This window comes from Ascidiella aspersa, chromosome 4 (assembly GCF_963924565.1).
Source record: "Ascidiella aspersa chromosome 4, kaAscAspe10.2, whole genome shotgun sequence".
Taxonomy (NCBI): domain Eukaryota; kingdom Metazoa; phylum Chordata; class Ascidiacea; order Phlebobranchia; family Ascidiidae; genus Ascidiella; species Ascidiella aspersa.
Window position 1 is genome coordinate 21814872 of NC_139450.1, and position 17186 is coordinate 21832057.

General features: G+C 35.9%; 1 protein-coding gene across 1 annotated transcript; it reads left to right on the forward strand.

Moving 5' to 3' along the window:
- Positions 1-216: 216 nt before the first annotated feature.
- LOC146148659 (potassium voltage-gated channel protein Shal-like) lies at positions 217-16709 on the forward strand. Its single transcript, XM_083386464.1, has 7 exons — positions 217-413; positions 6151-7246; positions 8081-8243; positions 11352-11453; positions 11512-11604; positions 11703-11977; positions 15209-16709. The coding sequence occupies exons 1-7, from the start codon at positions 362-364 to the stop codon at positions 15939-15941; spliced, it is 2514 nt and encodes an 837-aa protein (XP_083242590.1). The 5' UTR covers positions 217-361; the 3' UTR covers positions 15942-16709.
- The last annotated feature ends 477 nt before the right edge of the window (positions 16710-17186 follow it).

The following is a 17186-nucleotide window of genomic DNA, read 5'->3' on the forward strand; positions in this document are numbered from 1 at the left end:
ACAACCGAGGTTTTGCTGCAGAGTGAAACAGTAGGCCTAGTATTTGGGAAAGCGTTTTATACTTATTACACATTTTAGTACGGAGTAAGAAAAACATTCGTAAACAAGAACGTTTGCTCAACATTTTAAGTTGCAGTAAGAACAGTGATATTTAATTCATTTCTATGTATGATGTTTATCTGATTTTTACGGTTTTTAGCATAGAAACGTGTTGCAATTATGCTCATTCTTGTTAGGTAACTTGAAGATGTTAAGTTTCGTTCGTTAGAAACTGGGTCATTACAAACATTCCCGTATTGTCTATCAATCGAATTGCATCTTGAAAAATCGATTTTACACAGTTGCAAATCTCAGGGGCAACATGAGTGCTACAGTTGCTGCGTGGCTTCCCTTTGCAAGAGCTGCTGCCATCGGTAAGTGCTTTTCTTTGGTTCCGAAATATTTTCACAATTAACGAAAAGCAATACACAATTCCGGCATGGTATGAGTTTATTTTGCTTGCTCTAAACCAGCGTAATCGCGTTATGTTTACTTGTTTACTGTGGAGATCTTTCTGTTGTTTTGGAATCATATGTATTGCAAAAAAGCCCAGTACAGGCTACTGTACCAATGTAGTACATGTTGGCCTATATGTCTTGTACAGTACAGGTAGTTCGCATTATCACTGCCGCTTGGACCGACCCAGGTCGTTTAAGCTGTCGATTAACCTTGAATAATTCATTACTTCTCCTTTGGTATAGCGTGAACTTTTCTGCCATTGTCCCGGCTCGTTGACAGGGAAACGCTGAGAGCCAATGTTTATAACATTTCGACACCGTTTTGTGATTGAGTTATCTATTTCATAGTATCGAAAATACACTGCAAGGATATTTCACTCATACAGCCAATTCCAAAGCCAGAACTGTGTCGCCAACGTTCCTTGAAATTAGGTTTAAAGCATTGTTAAATAATTTAGTGCATTGAACAATGGTTTGTGATAGTACGTGTTTCTTGAGATCGATTGCTGCGTTTCGTGGCAAATGTTTACATAAGCTCGGCTTTTTACTCAAATCCTAAATATGCAATAACTGACAGAAGATTGTTTAATTGTTTGTCCTTTTGAATAACTTCGTATATAGAAGTTTAAGGAACCTTGGTCGCTAATTAAACTGTCGTACTCTGAGGCGGGACCTGCATAATGGCGGGACCTGCATTTTGGTATATGCCTCCATAGGATTCAAGTCTTGTCATACCATAACATCACTAACCAAATAAATATTTAATTACAACAACAGTGTGGTCTACAAAGTGCATAGAAAAATGAACAGGCTACTCAACCTCGAGTAGGCCCTGCGGATATCCAAGTTTAAACGTTTTCAAATCGGAGGGATTGCTACAGAACGAAACCACAAAACGTACAAACCGAGAAAACATGGAACATTTCTCCAAAAGTCACATAGGGCCAGCAAAACCTTGTCGTTGATTTGTTAAGGCCATCCCGCTAACAGTTTACCAGTAAAACTACTAAAATTTTGTATTTTTGCGACAATCGTCAAGCGGTTGTTTTTATTCCATCTTATTATTTTTTGTGGTCTCAGATTTATGCAGAAATTAGATAATAACCCTAAACAGACATATTTAAAAAAGACGCATTATGGAAGTGGTCAAACATTTACTTGTTATAGCTTCCGCCGCATTACGAATGCATTTTAAAGGCTGTACCTTTATTTGAAACACACAAAAAAGTACTTTTTTAGTTACAAAAATCTAAATAACCCAAAATATAATGTAAGCTACATAATTACATTTAAATGCTGTATCATGCAATGTAAAACTCAGCATGAAAAAAATGCTATTTGAAATGATTTTGCGGGGATCGGATTAATTTCTTTGGAGATAAGTTTGGATATTTTGAAATCATAGTATAGTCAAATTTGTAGTTGTAATCTGTACAATGTTGACTTTGCCGTAGTAACACACCGAATAATAATATTCCATGAAAAGCAACAAACATTATTTACAGTAGTTGCTGTAAAAAATATATTGCTTTTTTGTAAGCATAAGGTCAGTTTAATCAAATCTCGCATGTCTATGATGATTACAGTTCGCACATTGCACGGCGTAAAGCACAAAGTCACCTGGAAAATAGTTTGGGAACTATTGTTTAACACAGCGTGGTCCAATTACATGCCCACGGGACAAATTTGGCCCGCTAATTTTTTTATTGGCCTACAATGAAATCAAAAGGCCACACATTGCAGCATTTATTTCCTTTACGACATTTTTTTCACACTATACGCGCAAATTTTCTGCGCTATTAGTATGGTTTGCATAATGGCATGCCAATGAATACGCGCCGTAATATTTTCTACTTTTCTATGTTTCCAAAGTCAATCGCTATGTGAAATAATTCCCTTCCTGCAAAATGCAAATTTCCGCTTGTAATTTTTCATACAGCTTTGCAGTATGGCCATTGTATCGTGAGTAACACCTATTCAACTTTAAAATCAAGAAAAACCAAGGTATTCTTTTTTATGCGAAAATCGTACGTAATTTCGGTGCAGCCATTCAGGTGTGGAAATAAGAAGTGCTAATCTTGATATGCGGCCAATGCGTCAAGCACACCTTTAAGGTAAACATCTTGCCAACTGAAACCTAAAAGATGCATTTTTTTGTTTTGTTTGCTATATGAAACTAATTGCTTCCGATGACCCACAACGAAATATAGGTGGACCACGCTGGTTTAACATACATTATGAATGTAATTGGGTAGGCGTTGACAGTATTACTATCAACTGCACGAAGTCAGCTGCAATGGTATCATCCCTTGTGTTTAAACGTTACATGGCGATACAAAACAGGTTTTGTTTGATAAAAAGTTTAGACGTATCAAGAACATCATGTTTATATGGCGAATAAAGTACAGCATGCAAAACATGGTTCTCTTACCTTATTCTTAACCACTATGTCCATTTGGGCGTAATGACCTGAAAAAATACATTTAAATGTTGCAGGTTCATCTATTTTGCTTGAGCATGGTAATGACTTCATTTGGTACTCGATCGGTTACTCGAGCGTATAGTCGTGACCGAAAATTGGGTCGAAAGAATTTGGAGCCTTTTTAAAACTGCAGTTTACATTGTTAGATTGATTGATATTTGGTTCTAGAAAATTGCGAAAGCAATACAAAGACATGACTCATGTTTATTAAATTCAAATTTATTAGTGCTGCTGTCTTATTTCTCTTTTGTTCACTTTAGGCTTGCAAAATATCAGTGAAGATAATTAGGTCGCCAAAGCTACGCTGTAGTGTAAAAATTACGATCAGTATTTGTTTCGCCGTTAAAAAAGGTTGAAAACCACTGGCCTAATTCATTAAGTGTCAATCAAATGTTTTGTGCGAGCGGTTAACATGTTCGTGCCGTAAAACGCGCAAAGCACATTGCGGGGGTTACTAAAGTCAACTGTAGGTCAATATTCAGCGGGCTTACGTTGCAGCGTATAATTATAACTGTCTTGTAATAGCAATGCATCACTGACAGTGATAACTTTGTATTTTCGTATGTAGCATATTATTTGACTGTTTTAACAGATCACGTGTCTAGTAAAGTATAACTAAAACTCACCAAAGTTTTATAAATGGTCTGAATCGCTTTATGTTGCATTGCACTCATATGGCTAAAAATATAAATTTGGGAAACAGCTAGGTGTTTCTATCATGTTTTATGTTTTGTTTTGTTTTGTTGTGGTTGTGCATTACAATTTGAACAAATGCTTTAAATATCAGTTGTTTAGAGCGTTAATTATTTGTAAAAATTTCGATATTGATACAGTATGTTAGCAAATAGTTTCGCGATTAATTGCTCTTTCGTCACTAAAGGAATATGAATAATCAACCCCAAAAAATCAAGGTAAATAATTAATTAATTAAATATATACTTTTCCATATTCGGGATTAGTTATTCTAGAATCAAAACCTATTATTCAAGAATGCTTTATGATTCTACTTTGAACATCCCTATCTATACGAGTTTCATTTTATAGCAAGGGCGCACAACCTTAGCCACAGTTTTGCGGCCTGCACGTATTTAAGAACGTTTCAAAATCCAATTTCTGCATTAGGTGGACACAAGTTTGTATCAACATACGGCCTGCACGTATTTAAGTGTTGGCGGCCGTATGTTGATACAAACTTGTGTCCACCTAATGCAGCAATTGGATTTTGAAACAGGATTATAATTAGTCAAGATTTTTATGTTATTGGCCAGGCCGACATCAGTCTCCAATTGCTTAAGAGCATTGTGAGCAGGGGCGGATCACCTGGCCATAAACCCTACAAAACAACTAGGCTACGTTTTTTGCCAACTTTTACTATGCGTAAATACAATTTTGTTTCGCCCTTCGCGCGAACTTCTATCTGTCTTTATTGGGTTTTAAACCGTTTTAAGTAAGTTTATATTAAAGCGATATTTGCATATTATAGCATGTTAAGCAGCGAGTAACAAAATCGTTAAAGTCCAATTTCTGTTAAATTAGAATATAACTGCCATATTTGTAACAATAGGCGATTATTTTTATGTGTTTAAGCCAGGGGTGGGCAATTATTTTTAAACCCGGTCGCAAGAGAAACTTAAAATGCTGTGGCGGTTCAGGTCAAAAATAAGATCTCAAATACACGCAATATGAGGTCATACTCTACAAATAAGCTAACGAACTTGTTATTACGTTTGTAGTTGTGCTAAAATTTGCAATTTAAGTTTAATTTAAAGAAGACGTCGCACAAAGCGAGAAATAATTGCGACTATATTTGTTTAAAAATGCCAACTTTAATTTAGATTTATAGGGGGCTGGACGCATTGAGCACAGATAAAAATAAAGACTAAGTATCTTGTTGATATGTTGATATTTATCAAGTTGTGGTGTGCATTGACCCAAAAGTTAAGATTAAAACACATAAAAATTTCTCACAAAAAACTTCAATGTTTTTTTTTGGCTTTTTGAGGCTTTAAGTTACCGATGGGTTACTTGCGGTAAAACGGCCATATTGCAAAGACGGTATTAATCGGGTTCATTAACTAAATTAGGCTGACAACATGTAAATCGGTATGTTTCAGAGTTTAGAAAACGGCTGGTATTTAGTTCATAATTTAAAGACGGAATACATTCGACCGAAGCGCAAAAATAAATAAATATTAGGATAAGTTTGTTAAACTTTCGATGGGGAGAGCACCCTAATGCGGAGGACGCTTTTTGTCTGCAAAGAAAAAAAAAATTCGCGTGGAGCGCGAAAATAATTTCCCTTTTAGTATTTAAAATGGTCTAAAGAGTTTTGCGGGAAAGGGTCTGGAAAGAGTGTTTAAGATACCGTACGACCAAACGTGTAGAAACTCGCCCTTGTTTTTGCTTTTATACATTTTAGCAAAATTAAGCCGTGGGCCGTATGTTGCCCCTGTCTGGTTTAAGCCCTTTTCGTTTGAATTAAACGCCTTGCCAATTTAAACCCGATTAAAAAAATATTGGGTTTTTTTTATACTACATTGAAGTTGCATATTTGCGCACGAGTACGTTAGAGAACAACATACCTTTTTAACATTAATTGTTTTATGACGTCACGGTGTGACTTAACTTTCTGTCGTCATCTAAAATAAATCTACTGGCTGCCGTAAAAAAAAATAAAGATTGTCAATGCGGCTGTCAACAGCTAAAAGTTTGTGCATACCTCTTTTATACCATACGTTGTAGTCTTTGTTTTCCACAGGGAGATTTAAAAATTACAATATCCAAGTTTTTAATGTCAGATACCGGATTTCGAGGTAAAACTACACTGTTTAAACCACTAACTATAGCTTAAAGTTCAAAACCATGTTCCCCAAGTTCACTTGTGTTTACGAAAGCCAAAAAAACAATTAAAAAACTCTTAAAAAAGTTTTCACTTTATTATTAACTCGAAAGTAAAACTTACTGCATCTGTAATAATATCAAATTTGCAATACTTTTACTAACTTTCAATGAAACCTAAAGGTAATCGTATACAATCATTAAGTCTTCACAGGGTGATTACTAAAACAAATAACCCCCGAGTGGTATTACTTGAAAACTTGTCTTTCTTAGATTACTAAGTACAGTAAAGCTACCCTTTTCTTAAAAAAAAACGTGATTATTAATTTGCAGGCTGGGTTCCAGTCGCCACAAATGACTTACCTCCGATGCCATTCAGTCACCGTAAAACTAAAGATGAAGTCGTTACGTTGAACGTCAGTGGACGCAGGTTTCAAGCGTGGAAGAATACTCTTGAAAAATTTCCGGAAACTATGCTTGGCGGAAAAGAGAAGGATTTTTTCTACAATGAAGAAAAGAAAGAATATTTCTTTGATCGCGACCCGGAGGTCTTTCGTCATATTTTATGCTTTTATCGAACCGGAAAAATGCACTTTCCTCGAACTGAATGCATAACTACCATTGAAGACGAACTGTCGTTTTTTGGTATAATGCCTGAAATGATCGCCGATTGTTGCTATGAGGATTATCGGGATCGTAAAAGAGAACACGACGAGCGACTCCTCGACGATTCTGTCGCTCAAGAACCCGGAGGTGCTTCTGGTAATACATTGGCTGCAGCTGGCAAACTAATCCCCACACCTTCGACATCACTTCGTAAGAGAATGTGGCGAGCTTTCGAAAATCCACACACCAGTACTCCGGCTCTCGTGTTTTACTACGTAACAGGCTTCTTTATTGCAGTGTCAGTTTTTGCCAATATTGTAGAGACTGTACCTTGTGGAAAGCAAGATGGTTCATTGGAGGAATTGCCATGTGGTGAACGATATCAGCTAATATTCTTTTGTCTAGATACAGCTTGTGTGATGATCTTTACCGTCGAATACTTTTTAAGATTGTTTGCAGCACCAAACCGCTGCAAATTTCTTCGCTCTGTCATGAGCATTATTGACGTGGTAGCCATTTTGCCCTACTATATCGGACTTATAATAACTGATAATGAGGATGTTAGCGGTGCGTTTGTGACACTGCGTGTATTTCGAGTCTTTCGCATATTTAAGTTTTCCCGGCACTCACAAGGTTTACGCATTTTGGGGTACACACTTAAGAGCTGTGCCAGTGAACTTGGCTTTCTTCTCTTCTCACTTACCATGGCCATTATTATATTTGCTACAGTCATGTTTTATGCTGAAAAAGGCCTTGAAAACACGACTTTCATCAGCATCCCTTCAGCTTTCTGGTACACCATCGTAACTATGACTACGCTGGGGTGAGATAAGTATAAAAATAGCCATATTGAAATATGACATTATGGTTCTTTTATATTAGAACTACATTAACGACATTTACCATGATGTGTAATAGAGTCTATTTAATACCTTGCTTATATTTTCGAAAATTACGTCATAGAGCGTCATTTAGGAGGTCTCTACCACAAATTCAAGTATTACCGGCTAATTACTTAAAACCTTGTGTGGTCAACGATCGATGCTTTTTTACACGTTGGGAATTCGAACATGAACATACAACATTCGGTCAAATTAATTTTTATATAAGCATTTAAAGATACTTAAATAAATGTTTTTCGTGGTAAATACGGTTGATGGAATGTCGACTCAAGTTATCGTTATTAATCGTTGACGAGATCTGGTGGACCGCAACCCCAGTGGTGCCAACACTACAAGCAGATAATGACATCTTTTGTTTTTGACTTAGCACTAATATGAAGAAAATAAATCTTTATTTTTCGTTCATGTTACTTAAGGGAAATTTAAATTCCCGAATGAAGACCTTAACCGCAACTTTAGTATGTCGTGCATAATACTGAAACACCCTTTGATTTTTATGAAAATTGCAACAATCCGTACAAAAATGTTTAGTTTTTTTGTCAATTTTAGAATTAATAATTACTCTTGTTTATATGTGGCTTAATACAGTAATGGAGGTCCCGAAAGTTTTTTAAACCGAAAAGGGTGTCGCAAGAACAAAAAGATTGGGAACCACCGAATCTACACCAACCGGTCCCCCTGTCAAAATATCTAGATATACTAGCTACGTAACTTTACCATTAAAAATAAATAATTTACTGATGCAATTAATGTAGATATGGAGACATGGTACCATCAACTATTGCTGGCAAAATTTTTGGAAGCGTTTGCTCCCTGAGCGGAGTGCTTGTGATTGCACTACCTGTACCAGTTATTGTGAGTAACTTTGGTCGTATATACAGCCAAAGTCAACGACAAGACAAGCGGCGAGCTCAAAAGGTAACTTTTATTTGTAATACTTTGCGATTAGGGATACTTGCCATTTTATTTTGATGACAATACCCGCTATTTTGGACAAAAACGATCGCCCTCCTATCCGATACCAAATTACGTTATTATTAAGCTAATATGCCAACACAAATTGACAAAATTGAAAAGTTTAAAGTCGATTTTTTCGTGTTATTAAGTTAATTTCTTTAGCGTTAAAGAGTTTCAAGTTAACTCAAGTTATTAACCTACAATTGTTTGATAAATTTAACTTTCAAGGTGATTTGCTGCGTTTGATCGCAAATCTTGGCTAAAATTTCCATATTAATTTGGTATATGATCCGCATTAAAACCACATTAATATCGAACAAGTACGATACTACCACTTACCATCAGGCATCGGCTCCATCTAATATTATCGGACATCCATATTTGGGGTATATCTACAACATATATAGGCCTACTGTACATAAATTACAGCAAATAAATATCTATAGAAATAGCCATACAAATGCAACCACCAAAAGATGTTTAAAAATAATATTTAAAGCTGATAAGTACAATAAGAATACGGAACTGACGCGGTTGCGGTTATTGTATATTTTGCCATGGATATTTCTTTGGTCTTAATTTTTATGAGTGGTTTTTGTGACCAATTATAAATAGGGTATTTATTTAGGTCATTTTTTCTCTTTTTTATCTCACTTTGAGTTGTTTGTTTAGGATTTATAGTATGTTGTACTCTCCCCTGACTTGTTTCTGCAAAGTAAAACAGATTTTTTCCCCGGTTAAAAAACGCATCGGTCAACTGTAAAAACGTGTTCAAGTCAACAAGTAGTTTTTGTTTCAGTTTGATCAACTTGTTGAGTTTTGTCAACTGTTGTATTCTTTGTTTGTATCTGATGCAAACTATCTCGGTGTATTTCAAATTAGCACAAATCATGTAAGCTTGAGGCATTTAATAAATACTTAACTTGCCATGACTTAATGCGTATTGTCTGAACAAAATCGTTTCTTCGTATTTATTCATTAGCGTGAAAATGTCGCAATAGTCTATCGTCTAGAAGTAATTGAAGGTCGCAGAGGGAGACTGCATTGAGCGAACGGAGATGGAGAACGTGACAAAGCTTTTGCATTATTAAATTTCCACGATGCTTTTAACGACTTTAACGAACATCTAGTCTCGATGGGCGATTACTAGTGAATTATCGGTACCAACGGGAACAGCCGCTGTCGCCGTGCTTGATTTATAGTTGAAAACTCATCTGCTTGATTAGAAAAGGTCACCACATGTTTTCAACTATTTTTGACGTTCACATGTTTACCATTTGTTAATTCCCGTTTTATTTTATTTTTTATCTTTTTCTTATTATTCCATTTAGTTTGGTACTAAATATATTCTCTTTGATTTAGCTATACTGAACCTGGGAAAATAAATACAAAATTAATTTGGTCCGGCGACCAATAAAGTAAATACAAAACTTTTACGGTTTTCAGCGAAAAGACGAAAGCCTTGATGTTGTACAAATAGTTAATCATGGGATAACCTGTATGGCTCAAATATAATAGTTTACTCTTACGGCTACAAAAAATGGTGTCATACCATAACGCAACTTTCTTGGAAAAGCCACAAATTAGCAAAAATACTCGTAGCGTACTATTTTAGATCATGTTTTGTTTTATGGACAGTTTGCTTCTGTTTTCTACTAAAGCTTCACCACAAAACACTTGCGTAATATATATCAAAAATATGTCGTGTTGGGTATTACTTTCGCTTATCATAGTCTACTCTAGATCAAGAATGTTGCGCAAGTAATTTCCACACGCTAAAGAATTGTGCAAGGGCAAATTGCAAATTTCGATAAATTGCTAAATTTAATTCACGTTTTTATCTACTTCTTCAAGAGGCGTACTGAACAACGTAAATCGCACAGATAAATCGGTACTAACCCGAGGGTCTTTGAAAACGCTTACATTGTAAGCGTTGCAAAATAAGTCGGCCTACGTGACTCGCTTTTGTTTCCCTTAAAATTAAAGGCGCACGGTTATTTACGCCCTTACGACTTTTTCCCAAAGAATATGTATATTGCGCTAATGACGAAACAATACAAAATTGACAATGTAACTTGAAAAAAACCAAAATAATTAATTTAATTCATTTTATCAAGAATAATGCCCATTTTATCAAGAATAAAAAACTAATCTCATCATAGATTAGCAAGACATTTTATAGCAGTAATTTTATGTTTGTTTTTATACTATCTCGGTTTTGTAGAAAAAAAAATGTTGTTAATTAAAATTCAATTCTATATAAATGTTGTTACACAGAGGTTTGTCGAGTATTGCAAGATGAGTTTTTGGTGGTCGAATGGCCTACGTTCTATATTATGTTACACGGGATCGACTAAAGCTATGAATGGTGCCTTCATAAACACGACTGGTTCACTAAAGGAAATTTCATTCACACAATTGTTAAACTGACGGTTGTTCTTGCCCCTTTTTTGCTAAATTCTTAGTTTATTTTGTTTTTTCTTGTCTATTTTTCGTATAACAAATACCACACGGCGACTTATATCAAATATGACAAATTTTACATGGTACTTGATATCAAATTATTCCATTGTTATTTCTACATCAAAGTATATTGACCACAACCAGAATGTGGTCGCTTAGTAAATGGTCAATACGGCATTTCTTTTTTTACATTAGCAAGTTTATACCAAATGAAGATCTTGGGAATGGTTGTTAAGGGAAAACGAGGCGGTCGGTTACGACTAACCAAGGTCTAATTACCATGTGTAGAATTGATTGTTCTATTGATTTGCGTAACGATGTCAATTTCACGATTTCAACAAAACTCGAGCAAAACTTCATAAATTACCACAATTATTCGTTATTGTTACTATTATACTTATTTAAAAAAAAATTCCTTGTGGCTATTTAACTAAGTCGATGTCGAGCACATTCCCCCATTTTTGAGCATATAAATATATCTGGTGTGCTTTTCTGCAATGTTTTTAACCTGCATATTTTTTAAATTATCGTTGTCCCTTTGAAAATCTATGTGAAACTGCAACGCGGTAAAGGCATGTGATTCTATAACCCATTCTATTTCCACAGAGAGCACGATTGGCCCGAATCAAAGCTGGCAAGCACTCTGGCGATAGCACATACTACCAAAGAAAGGTGGATAGAAACTTCGAGAATCGACCAAATCAATATGTAAACACATAACATACCATTTTTTTATTATTCAATTTTAACTATCGATTTTTTGCAGAGTGACACAGGAACAAGCACATCAGGAAATTCCAATAATAACGGTTTTGAGAAAGGTCATTTCCATCTTCTTAACTGTTTGGAAAAAACAACGGTAAACATTTATTAACTATTTACGCACAAGAAAACATATGTTAAAGCTCGTATTTAAAGGACCTTTTTATTACCTTTTTTGGTTTTCTGTTGCATTAGAACCATGCAATTGTCGAAAACGACCCGTCCAATACTATCGCTGCAATGCCAGTTGGTCTGAGCAACGACCACGAAACTGGTTCTCTCATGTCAGCACGATCTGCCTCATCTCATCAGCCGGTTACATTGGAAAGAATTTACCACCAGAAGGCGATAGATGAACACCACCAAACACCAATGGCGATACTTTCTAACACGGCCAATCAATCTCACCATCATCCAAAAAATATCGAGCAGGAGCGCAGCAAAAACAATAATTCAAGCAACAGCAGTTGGTAATATCTGTATGTAATTTGAAAGATAAAACTGCAGCCTTGGTTACAAAATATATTTATGAAGGGATTCTTCTGACAATTATTGTGTTAAACGCCGACGTTTTCGATTACCGAAATGGGTAATCTTCTTCAGGGCAAAAGACTAGTAACTATACAGAAGGGTTTATATAAAGTGAGTCAAAAGACAAAAAACAAAAGACAAAAACACAAGGTGGCAAAACGAGGCGAAAAAAGGAAGGCGTGAATAACTGGAGAACGCGAACGTCGACGCTAAACACAATAATTGTCAGAAGAACCCCTTTATAATTATATAATGCCTGGCAGCAACAGTATATTCATCAAATATATTTGTTTACATTTGAGTTTAATATCTATTTAACCACAGCAACACGAGTTGCAAGTGTTGGCAAAGGCAACATTCTATTAACAAATACAATCAGCACTGGTAAAGTGATCGAGCTTGATTACCAGAATACTCGTTACCTGATCGAGCCGAGTAGACTACCTCAAAAGATTTATTATAATTAATTTACACAGAACTTATAACATTGGTATTTTTAGTTATATGGGCCGAAAATTTATTTTCGGGACATATCTTGTTTCAATCTGTTACTGAGTTAGTTTTTACAATAAAGCACGTTCAATTGATATGTCCTCTTTAAAAATGTCCAAATGTCCTCGAGTTACTTACCTATACTTGTAACAAGACTTTTAGGTGAGACGTTGTATTTAATTCCAAAAAATACTGTAGCCATGAAATATGCTGAATTGCTGGTTTAAAATAGGTTTTCCAACAAATTGCCCTACCAGCCCTACCTTCTTAATTGTTATTGCAAACATTGCGCCAGAAAAATGACAACAGAACCTCACATCTAAAAACGCCCATTAATAAAGCAAAGTTATGAGTTTTGTAGGCTTAGCCTATCCTATATCATCAGTGTTGTGCCAAGCAATTCTTAGGGGCCGCGAGCTCTAAGTTAAATTTTATGCAATGATTCTATGGTTTCGTTTGGGTTGTACACCACTCCTACAGCGCTGTACAAACTCTTTTTTGCCAACTTTAATATTGAAACTGCAAAAAATTTTCCTGCTTCGCGCGAATCTTGTGTTTTCTACGTTTGCTAACTTTTTTAGCACAAAGTCTCTTTGAGTGCCATTGCGTGTTTTCATATCGTCGGAGGTATAACGGCCATATTTAATTACAATTTTGCTAACTTATAGATAAACGATAAACTTCATCCACCGTTCGAACTATTTTTATCCATATTTTATATATGATAACAGACTAGCAACTGGGGGGCTTAAACTTTTTTGCGCGAATCGATAATGTTTTTGCAATATTGCCGTTGTATTGTGTGTCGTCATTCGTCACATATTTTGAAACACGATAACGCAATGTTTAATTTTTGCGCTTAACATTTTTATTTGCACTCGACATCACAGCCTTACAACTGTGGAGTAAATACCCTCACAATACGTTTGTCAAAATCAGCTCGTGCACGAGCAATTTGTTGTGTGCCCAATGCAAAAAGCCTGCTGAATTTACAGTTTAGCGCCAATTCACTCATTTAAACTCAATTTTTTTACCGACAACAAACTTTACTATTTTCAATTTTTCTCAGTAATGTTTAATTGAAAATGCCAAATTGCTTTTCGTAGGTTCACATGGGGGAGGGGAAAATTGCCAAAGGGGGCGCGGCTGAAAAAGGTAAAGGATCACTGGTATATAGCATACAGGTGGTTTTCAGCAGATGCTTTCATTATTCTTTATTATTCTTTAAATATAGACAACCATAAAGCAAACAAAGCTATAAATTATAATGCCGAAGAGAAAAAACTCTGTTTACTGATGAGATACGCCAGAAGTATTCTTGTTTCAGAAAGGGACGTATTAATTTCGAAGCTGAATGCTTGTGAATATGGCACAATTTTCTCAAACGTAACCATTCTACTGTCGTTTTACTTGCGGGCAAAAACATGTCCTCTTTTTGGGTGTTGAAAATATGGTAGCCCTGTCATACTGCCAAACGAATCGCCTTACACAAAATCCCGTACAAAGAAAAAATGTTTAAAGAGAATTACGAACAATAAAAGGTCGAGGTTTCCCATTTTCAACTGAAAGATTGGTTAGACCAGTGGTTCTCAACCTTTCATGCCTCGTGGCCCCCTTCGAAAGGCTTTTTGATCCCCTCGGCCCCCCAAAATAAGGTAACGTCGCTTCTGGTCGAATCGTATTATTTTGGCAGAAATAACATCGGCGGCATCATGTTTTGTTTGGGTACCGTATTTTGCTTTGACTTTTAATCACAACGATTTTTAGGTTTTAAGGGTCGTAATGACGCATTTGACATCACCAGCGAGCAGTGCACTGCAGACACTGCACACAATCATGACCGTCTCGTCTAACTTTTGTTAAGCCAAAAGAGACGTATTTTCGACATTTAATAACACAAAACCTTGTTTAAGCTTCGTGTAAAAACGTATTTTCATTACTACACTTCTCTGGAAGTATATGCAATTCAACTATCCTTCGTTCGACCACTTAACACAATTAATTTTGCCACAAATTTAATCAATGGAACAACAACAATCGTTTTGTGAAAAAAATGTTCAACTTGCTTGTATTAATTTTGCTATCATTCCAACTTGTCGTTTACAAACTCATAAAATGCTGGTTAAACGTTACAAAGAAAAACTGAGTAAACTAGAAAAACACAAATGTTGTTGTATGTGACGTAACAATGATTGGCAATTAGGCGAGCAGATAAACAATAGCAAGCTTAACGTAGACTGTTGCAAAACTTATCACGAATAGCAAGTAGTAACGTGTAAGAGAAATGCGTTACAATTAGTCAAAGAAAGTTTAACACTACAAGCTAAAAAAATTAAAAACAATTACACGGGTTTTGCAACACCACGACATTGCTACAGACTTATGCTCGTGGCCCCCCAGGGGGGCCGAGGGCCACGGTTGAGAAACCCTGGGTTAGACTATGGAATTTTGATTAAACAATTATCTAGTAAAACCTATTTAAACATCATGGCCCTTTTATTTTAATACATTTTTACCCTCAATGGAAGGGAAACTTCCCTGTCTATAAACAACGCTTTGCTATACACTGTGACATCCCTGATTCCGTGGATACGTATTTAGGGCAACAAGTCAAAACAATAAGAGTATAAAATTCGCTTTAAAAAAGATAACAGCACACATGTTTAACTGTTTTACAGCAATGTTCAACCTGTTACCTTGGGTATCTTACCACATCCTTGGAAGACAAATCATCAAGAATACAATCCAAACCCCACGTCAATAGTATTTACAACCAGCTCGTCTAAAGATATTTCAATGAATGAGGCCATCGACAGCGACGAAGAGCTGCGTCAACAGCTTTCGTCCGAGATTCCAGCAAATGCAATTCATGTCGCTAGCGATTGTCTTTCACTAAATACTTCTTTAGGTTCAGACCGCAAAAGGGCTCAGTATGATTTCAAAACCCAAACCGTTAGCAGGACCGGGCCGGTAAGCACTTTAAGTGTCCCGATGACGCCATTGGGGTCATCCGATGCTACTTCATCGACATCTGGTGTTAGTGGTGGAACTACCTCCTCCGACTACTATAGATTCATAGGAAGTGATGACGATGTTTTGTTTCCTCATCAAATTGATTGCAAGGAAAGTGCAACATACAACGACATGTATAAATTGGATCATGATTTGCCGAAACCATTTACCGATAGTGGAAATTACGCGAACAAACAACCACCTGGATACGTCGAGGCCAGAGAGCTTCCTTCCTCCGCAATAGGCTCGTTGTCGACTAAATTGCCCTATGTAGAACAAAAGGTTGAAAAGCGATCAAATGAATGCATTACGAAAGCAAACAGCTTCCCACCAGGTGAATGCATTGAGATAAACACGGATACAACGAACTCTAAGATTGTTAAAATATCGTCGCTGTGATGTTTAAAGCAAGCACAACTGTGAAGTATTTTTTCATGCATTGAACTTATATTCATTTGTGGAAAAAAAAACGTTATAATATCTCAACAAATTCATATAAAAATAATCATGAAAATACAATACCAGTGAATACCCTAAATCGGTGGTTCTCAAAACATTTTTCTATAAATCGACACAAGCTGTCAAATTAGTTATTATAATGAAAAGGTTTATCTTTAATTATCTCTGCGAGAAGGATATGCTACATGTAAAAAATTAATTCTAAATATTTTTGCGGACCCTAAGTACTCCGTACTCCCCTGTTTGAGAGCCACCTCCCTAAACAACTTAATTCACTACTAATCGTGTTTTGTGTTGTCACAGTATCTTACTGTGGCTCTTTCTTTGTTCTCTCTTTCTAGAAACTAGACATCGATAATAGTGACGGATTGTTCGTCGATATGCTTGTTTTTACCGGATAGTTGGTTGTACCCTATAATAGAGTACATATAAGTGCAATATTTGTATCAACGTTGTTAAGTTAAAGCGCGCTATTGAGTATGTAAATCAAGATACCCTGGGTATGTACCAGTAAGAGCAATGTTCTGACTAATATTATTTCCTCATATATTTCTTCATATAATTCTTCGCGTGATGCCTCGTCTTACTTAACCAACTCTTGGATTTATTTTACACACGAAATGTTCGGCTGGATTTCGGATTCGTCACAATCTTGTGTTTTATGACATTTGTTGAATTACAAGGTGGTAGTTTTCATAATTACGTTACTGTGCGAAGAAATTATTTTGTGAAAATGTTAACTTATTGAAATATCTTTCGAATAATACAAGATGTACAAATAAAACAGAGATTGGTAATAAATCAAGGTTAAAGTAGTTTTCTTAAATGTTTGGTAATTATATCTTTGATTGGCTATGCAGCACTAATGTACAACATGCAAAATTTTTTTTGTTTGACATCGTTTGGCTTAAAAACATTGCATAAATGCAACAATTTTTCTCAAAAATTATCAAAAACACGTTTTAAAACAAGAAATAGTGGTATAAATATCAAAGTCTCTACAGAACTAGGTGTATCGCAGGGAGTCGAACCATTTGACTTTTCCGGTTCAGGTTCGGTTCGGGTTCAAGGATTTATTCGAAATCCTGTTCAGTTCCGGTTTCGGTTCGGAGGAATTTAAAAGTTCCTTGTCAGCTCCGGTTCGACCATCGCTATTTCAAAGCCGGTTCCTAAAGTTCCGGTTGG